This window comes from Alternaria atra (genome assembly GCF_907166805.1).
Source record: "Alternaria atra isolate CS162 genome assembly, contig: 18, whole genome shotgun sequence".
Taxonomy (NCBI): domain Eukaryota; kingdom Fungi; phylum Ascomycota; class Dothideomycetes; order Pleosporales; family Pleosporaceae; genus Alternaria; species Alternaria atra.
Genome location: NW_025091315.1, coordinates 118,003 through 126,249, shown reverse-complemented (window position 1 = coordinate 126,249; position 8,247 = coordinate 118,003). Strand labels below are relative to the sequence as shown.

General features: G+C 49.4%; 1 protein-coding gene across 1 annotated transcript; it reads right to left on the bottom strand.

Annotated features, from left to right (window-relative positions):
* Positions 1 to 977: 977 nt before the first annotated feature.
* On the bottom strand, positions 978 to 6,313 carry ALTATR162_LOCUS160 (uncharacterized protein; the record flags this gene model as incomplete). Its single annotated transcript, XM_043307753.1, has 5 exons — positions 978 to 1,606; positions 1,662 to 1,917; positions 5,455 to 6,012; positions 6,064 to 6,078; positions 6,125 to 6,313. 5 exons carry the CDS (start codon positions 6,311 to 6,313, stop codon positions 978 to 980), a joined length of 1,647 nt encoding a protein of 548 aa, XP_043163688.1.
* Between the last annotated feature and the right edge of the window lie 1,934 nt (positions 6,314 to 8,247).

Genomic DNA, 8,247 nt, shown 5'->3' with positions numbered 1-8,247 from the left:
ACTACAGCCTGACCGATCAGGTACCAGCTTATGCTGCAGCTTTGCTTCTGCATCCTTCAAGGCGAAAGCGCTATATTGATATGAATTGGAAGAAGTCTTGGGCTAGAGCAGTACTGCCAAAGCTCAAGAATCTCTGGGAAGAGAAATATGCTGTGATCGACGAAGCTAGTGCTCTAACCTTGTCGCAACCGACCTACGAGCCGGACGAATATGATCTTCTAGAGCGAGATCTGAACGTGGTTCAAAAGTTCGCCGACGATTGGGAGTCTTTCATCGAAGCCGATCCTACCGAGATCTCTACTAAGACTGCGCTGGAATGGTGGTGTCAAGAGCAGCAACGAACACGATACCCACAACTTTCTCATATGGCAATTGATGTCCTTTCCGTACCAGCAATGTCAGCAGAAGCAGAGCGAGTCTTCCCGGGCGCGCGACGTCAAATACCATGGAGCAGGGCCAGCTTAGGAGCGAAAACAATTGAGCAGATGGAGTGTCTAAAACACTGGCTACGGAAGGGCTGGCTTGACGAACTCAACGTCGATCTACCTCTGGAAGAAGGCGAGATAGAAGTAGCAGACGAAGTAGGGGCTGAATGCAGCGGGTTGCAAGAGACGATGGATTTCACTTAGAAAGCCTTATCGTTCCTAGCCAAGGACCTCAATATATTCAATATTCTCAATATGTTTTCAATATATTCAATACTCAATACTCAATACTCAATACTCAATACTCAATACGGACTTTTTCAATATTGATCTTTTTCAATATTGATCTTTTTCAATATGAGGTCATATTGAGTATTGAATACCGAATACAGCACTGCCCGTCGCCACCTTCGATAGGGTTTGAGGAGATTCACGCAAGGACTCTCATGCTCAATAATTTTGACGAAACGTTTGAGCGAAGTATGGCTCCTGTAAAGCTACGTCACTACGAACTGCTGCTACTGTTGTGCGCGTACTTTTAACGTAGGAATTTTACGTGAGGAACGAAGACTCGCGAAGTGCAGCACTCTGTACTTCCCAGATAGACTGCCCTAGTTCTAACAACTCCGTACCGAAATCCGACAACACTTCATCTACAGTACCCTGAAACTTGGACCGGTTGTCCCTATACTCTGTATCACATCCAAACGTTGCGATGTACCACTCCTTCTTCCAGGCGGTTACAGATACTTGAAGCCATGGGCTCTCCGGTTCGATCTGTTCAGCAACAAAGTAGAACGAGGATCTTATCGCATGTTTCCTGCGCGGCTTGAACAGTTGGAGCGATGAGAATTTTCTCAAAGTGTACAGGAGATATACTGTATCCCAAGCGTCGAGCTTATGTAGTAGGACCACGATTTTGCTGTTTTCTTTGACACGCTGAAGCGCGAATACAAGTTGACTTGTCATCAGCCGCCATGCTTCACGTTTCTCGCGATACTCCGCTCTGGAATGCGTCCGCAGGACTTGACCATCGCAGAAAACCAAATCGAAAGCTTCTCCATAAAAGGGAAGGTCGAACATAAAGTTTCTAGCATCAGAGTGTTCCACTGGAATGTCGGTAACATCCATTTCGGCCGCCAACATTGTGATATCGAGGAAGCGGACTTGTATTCTCGAGTCTTTTTCGCCAATTAGAAAGCATCATCTTATGACCGCCGTGAGAGATGGGGAGACTAATCCCGCACACCCTAGCATCGCAGTTTCTTTTGAGGACAGAGGCTGTGAAGCCACCAGGTGCCATACAGAGATCGAGATTAGCGGGATTTCTGGTAAGTGATGAAGTTGATAGCAGAGCTGAAGTCATCTCATGAAGTTCGTCACCAATTTGGCACATCATGTTGTAAAATATGCGTTTGCCGAACTCGTCCGCATTATCTGCTCGGTAGCGCTGTACTCTGAAGTGATTGTCTCCTTGCAGATTCTCCCATCCCTACTCGTGCAATCAGCGCTGTATGCCATGAAATCACTGAGGAGGCTTACTCTGTGTCGAAGATCTGTAAGTTCACTGAATATACAGTGCCTCGCCAAAAGTCTGTTCGCGCTAAACGCACGGGCCACGAACCCAGAAAATCTCATAGATTTCAACTCAACGCAACTCTATCAAAAGAGCTCCAAATGAAATTCTGAAACGACAGAAATGATAGTAATTGCCTCAATATCGTGTCTGGTACCCTCTTGCTTGAAGAACTGCGTTGATACGTCGCGGCATAGACGTAATGAGGCTGCGCACCAGTTTTTCGGGTATAGCAACCCACGCCTCCTTCAAGCCCATCTCAAACTCAGCCCACTCACTTTCTGAGCCTCCCATATGATCGAGATGAGGTTTGCGCTTATAGAGTTCCTTTTTAAGTCTCCACCACAAGTGTTCTATAGGGTTAAGATCGGGTGAGTATGGTGGCCAATCGATAGTATGAACACCATGAAGCTCTAACCACTCCCTCAAGTGATGGGCAGTGTGTATTGGTGCGTTATCCTGCATAAACAACTCGCCCGGTCTGTAGTAATCGCGGAGTCCTTCCTCGAGAGCCCTAGTGTAGCTGAGGCTTGTATACCCGTTGCGCTTTGCTGATGCGTCGCGGGTCATGATTACTAGAGGACTACGCCCAATTCTACCCTCTGGAGTCATCCAAATTGAGGCCCAAACCATGCGAGCTGGCTGCTGGCTAGTCTCCTTCTCTTCTACCATCTCATGCCTCCATTTGTTCGCTGGTAAACGCCAAACCCAGCAAGGATTGCGGCCAGATCCGCGGGCAATGCTGCACTCATCGCTGAACTTTAGAGTAGTACGATCCCAGTCGAAACTAGCCCATTGTAGAGCCCATTCACGGCGAAGTTTGGCAGTAGTTGCGTTGATTTTAGGCCTCCGGGCGGCTCTGTACTTGAAGTAGTTTGTACTTGCAAGTGCGCGGGCGATAGTTCGAAATGAAACTGGTGGTGTCGTCCTATTACCGTCAAGGCCCGCGGCTGTACGGAGAGCGCTGTGCTCGATTGTAGGATCTTTCTTTACGATGATAAGAAGCCGACGATGATCTCTACTAGTTAAAATAGGTGGGCGGCCCATACGATCGTTCTTGGTGTGGTAGGCAGTCGATTTCCATCGCGCGATCATCTTCTGTACAGCGCGTTGTGTACAACCGAGTGTCTCACTGGTTTCGCGCGTCGATAGACCAGCGTCAACCTGGGCTAAGATATATACGCGTTGCGCTTCTGATAATTCACCTCCAGGCATTCGATTGCCCTAAATTTCAGTGCCAAAAGACCTCATATTGATGGAGTTGTGTGGTGTTGCAGAAGATACCCGTCTTGTGATCTCATGTTGTTCTTGGGCCCGTGCGTTTAGCGCGAACAGACTTTTGGCTTAGTACTGTAGCATATTTCCCAACACAGTGCTGTGTCTTATTGGCTGTTTCCTGCACACGGAGTTTTCCGGCACACAGGGAGGGACTTTAGTGTTCGTTGATCGTATAATCGTTCGATAATAGACGTTACAGGGTCGTCCACGGTGGAACGCTGAAAGAGATGAAGATCCAACTCAGAACTCATCATCTTGCGTAAGACAGCTTCGCCAGATTCATGGGATTGCCTGGCTTGAACAGGTATTTGAGCGCTTCACGAAGCAGAAATCAAGACGGCAATGACGACTCCTGATCCTCGACGGCCACGGCAGCCACCTTACCACTGATTTTATAGATTTTTGCAACAGCAACAAGATCCTCTTGGCTATTTTTCGCCCCACAGTCTTCAGCCGCTCGACGTAGTGCTGTTCGCTCCTCCTTCGTCCAATTATTTTCAAGAACTTAACCATCATCTTCATCGATCGCAAGGCCTAATCGGCGTCAAGAAAGGCGACTTCTTTCCCATCTTTTGGGCCGCCTGGGGCTCCACAATGAAGCTGGATACCATAATGAAGTGTTTTCAAGCTATAGGCGTGTTGCCGATGGATGCGGAGGCTGTACTAAAGTGCTTTAACAACCACACTTCGGAGCAAGACAGGGACACAGAAATTGGAGAGCACGGAGATAGGGATAGCGGGACTAAGCTACGAAAAGTTTTTGACGCTGCGGTGGCGGACAAGGCAAAAGTTGAAGCCAAACGTCTCTCGGTTTCATTGCACTCTCTACAGACCCATAACGAGCTTCTTCACCTCGAAAACGACGGCCTACGCGCAGCGCGCTCAACACCAAAAACAAGCACAAAAAGAAGAGAAAGACGCTTGACTTGCAACAGAGGCAGGAGTACCACGGCGGTGCAGTTTTCTGGAGTCCTCGAAAGCTCCGAGAGGCGCGCGCTCGCGATGCGGTTACACAACATAAAGTTGAACAAGGAAAACTCTAGAAGAGTGAGGCAAGACAGCTGAAAGTGGCGGTAACCTTGTATAAGAAAAAGAGGGCGGAGGAGGCAAAAGTGGAGCGACGGGTTGCCATAGAGGAGCGTAGGCTGGTAAATGGGTTGGGGTTGGGTTGGGGTTGGGTTACCTAGATAGGCAATAACTAGGCTTGATAGGTAAAGACTAGTTCTAACTTAGCTTAGTTATTATCTATCTAGGTAACCCAACCCCAACCCAACCCCAACCCATTTACCAGCCTAGAGAAGCGCGAAAGGGAGAAGAAAGCGAAGGCAGAGTCGGAACGTCCCAACCGTTGGGCTACCGTAAATGCTAGTCTTTCCATCCATCATAACACAATCAATCCCTGCGGGTCTCGAAAATATGCATACAAAGTCTGCATGCGAACCATAGCCAGGTGGGTCGCCAAAAGAGAACATAAACGGCTGGTTGCCACCATACCACATGACGGCAAATCGCTCGATGTGCCACGTTACCTCGACGAAGATCGAGATAGTTCGGCCCGGAGGTGATGCTGGGCATGACGAATTGTCGTGATTTTCGGTCGGATAAGCCACATCGGATTTGTGATTAGGGCTGTCCAGATTGACGCCATCCCAACAGGACGGGAGAGAGACCAGAGCCGCACCGCTCTCCGAAAGATTGCAGGAGATAGTTGAGGCCCACACCTTCCTGCAACACTCAAGCACAATCTCTCTTACAGTCATGTCTCCAGGGTTGTGAGTGTTTGAAATGTCAGGGTTGTTAATGGGAATGCTCTCTTGGCAAGACCGTCGCGATCTGCGCCGACCTCCTCGGAAGGAGCTCCACTGCGCTAGGACGACTATCTTCCGAGTCGAAACCGACACCTGACTGCTCAAAATATGATTGATGCGGGGAGATTATCGGATATCCATGAGTTTGATGGGGTTTGTGCACCTGCTTCGGCTTGAAAGGAAAGCTGGTGGGGTGGATGTGATCATTATGTGGACTGCACACGTGCTGCAGCACGCTCAGTTCTCGTTCCATGTCTTCCCATGGGGCCACCCGTCTTCTATGACTACGGTTGCGTCTGTCGCTCATATCCCCAGAGCAGCTGCCTAGCCGGCTAAACTTAAAAGCCCTCAGGCGGTCCAGGGCTACCTTGAAATCCTCCAGGATGACTGAATCTGTCAAACACTTGAAGACGAAAGCTAGCTTCCAGAAAGGGTTGATGCCAGTGGCTAGGCCCAAGAACCGCAATGCGCCTGTAACCGTACAGATGTCGAGGACTGCGAAAATGATGCTCATCATCATAGCTAAGAGCATGATACCGAAACGAGGCGAGATTCGAACGATCTCCCGAACGGTAAGTTCATATTGGGTCTGGATGACCCAGAACAGATAGACGGTGGTTGATATCCACCAAGGGTCCCTAAAAAGTGCTTCCCAGGGTCGCGTTCTTGTGAAGAGTTCATTAACCCCATGGAAGTAAGCGAAATTGGCATATATCTCTAGGACCCAATATGCTTGTACCAGGACAACCGTGCCGATGAAGATGAAACTGACTGGTTTAGAAAGGAATGGCTTAAGTTTCACCCAGGCAATGACGTTGTGCAGTGACCAGGACGCATTCAGGAAGATTGCTGAGACAGACAGCCACCACGCATGCACAGGACTGTGGAAGAAGAGGTAAAAGCCTTGCCAGATGCCCAAGATGAGCTGATGTCACGTCAGTAGAAAAGAATATACTTCGCATCTAAATGTACTCACTTCAGCGAGAATCAACTAAAAGACGTCAACGGTGGCCCTTGCACGGGTAGTCGGAACTTACTTTATGCAGTAGTACTCCCCGACGCATGTTCGCCAGCGTAATGAAGACCATGATGATAAGCGATCCGACCAGATACCCCATTGCCCATGCTTCGAGAATTAGATCGCCGGAGGCAGTGGGCTTGCCAACCACTTGCCCTTGTTTCCAGCGCGGATGAAGCGGCTCCACAATAGTGGGAATTGGACTCATGGCAATCGCGCAATCTTCGAAGAACCTGCCGTGGCCTATTGAGGAACTGTATGAGTGATATTATTCCAAGGAAGGAATCGGTATGTGTTAATCCCCAACAACTCTCATAGTATGTGGGGAATGGCGAAAGTAAAAGCGACAATGGAGTTATGGTGAAGGGAGGCAGATATGCACGAGAACGATCGAGCAAGCCGGGAGACGTTCTCGTAGCCTTGGTTGTTAGATAAACACACAGACCATCCCCGCGTGGCCTGGCACCGACGGCAGGATGTGTCGGAACCTGCATGCAAAGTGTCGACACATACCCATGATAGTATATAGCCGATCGTAAAGTGTCGCAGTCTACGTACAGCTTGCTCGGTCCGATAAGTACTCGGTCCTATGTGAACAGAGTTTCACCATAACCCTGCTGACATCCGATCATTCCGGTATATCAACACGTAGACTTACTTCAATTCAACTTCAGTGTTCCTACCAAATTCTACTGCCTAATAGCCTATTACTTAAACCGTGATATAAAGTGTAAAACTCATGTCTGATTAAGCGGTGATGGTTGCATATGACCATTGCTGCAAGTTCGGACGAAGCTTTTGCGTGCGTTGACCCGCATGGGGCAGCTCGTCTTCGGAATGTTCATTAGGGCCGGACACGTAGTCGGTTTTAGGTACCGGCTTTCCGCGGATTTTCGCTGCTCACATTCCAGCAATCCGCTCGAAGCCTGATTGGCTAAGAATGGCGTTGTTGGTGGACTGCCCCACAACCCCGCACGCGGAAGCAGGTGAGGTTCTGGGCGCGCTACGGCACGACGCACGTTACCATGAGTATGAGATCATCCGTCACGATTCAGGTACGCGTATTGATTGTCTCCGCTCCGACTTCCATACCACTCTCACCTTTCCCTCGAGCAGGGCCGCACGGCGCAGCAATTGGAGGGCCGCGGGCTGGAGACAGCTAGCGCAGTCGCATGACGAGGAGAAGGGCACTCAGCATCTTTGGTCTGCCCAGTTGAGAAAGCGCGCAACATGACGGGTAAGCCGACTGTTTTGTTGCATTAATCAGAGGCAGACGCACGAGCGCAGACATGGCTGCATGTCCCGTCCCGGGCTCCCCGGTAGGCCACTCAGCTCAGCTAGGTGACCCATGGATGGGCAATCATGCCAGCATCCGCCAACGCGAGACACATCCGCAACCTGCTATCTTCAAGCCCTCGCCTATCCTGCACTACCGGTACCGTGAGCTATCGCGTAATGCCCGGAACACCAAAATGACGACCTTGAATTCAACCACCCACACCGCCACCAGTATGCTTCCAATCACTGCCGCGCTTGCAGAGCTAGGTTCCCTGGGTCTAGATGATGATTATGTATACACAGAAATAGCTAACAGGCATGGTGTTGACCGTAGGACGCTGGCGCGCCGTCACCAGGGCATAACCAAGAGTCATGACGACAAGAATTCAAGGCAGCAGAACCTCACCCCCTGGCAAGAAAAAGAGCTGTTGTTGTGGATCAATAATGAGCATAAAAGATTCTTTCCACCAGCGTTAAAATTGGTTCAAGATTGTGCTTCAAGGATAGCCAAATGCCGAATTGGGAAGGCGTGGATGGGTCGTTTCCTTCACCGTCACAAGGATGAAGTCGTACATGGGCAAATCGTTTTTTGGAAAACAGGTTAAGCAGCCGTTAGCGTACCAAACTCTGTCTTTGCCAATCGGAGAAAATCTTGTTACAGATATCCTCTGTTTGATTGGCTGAAAACGGCTTTGGTACACTAACGGCTGCTTAAACTGTTTTCCAAAAAACGATTTGCCCATGTATGCCTCACGGTCTTTAGCAGAGGGATGCATGAGAGAAGAGAGGTTACTGAAACCATTAGAGATGGGTCAAGAGAGTGGATATCAGTTATAGCCTGCATATGTTCAGATGGGACGGCTC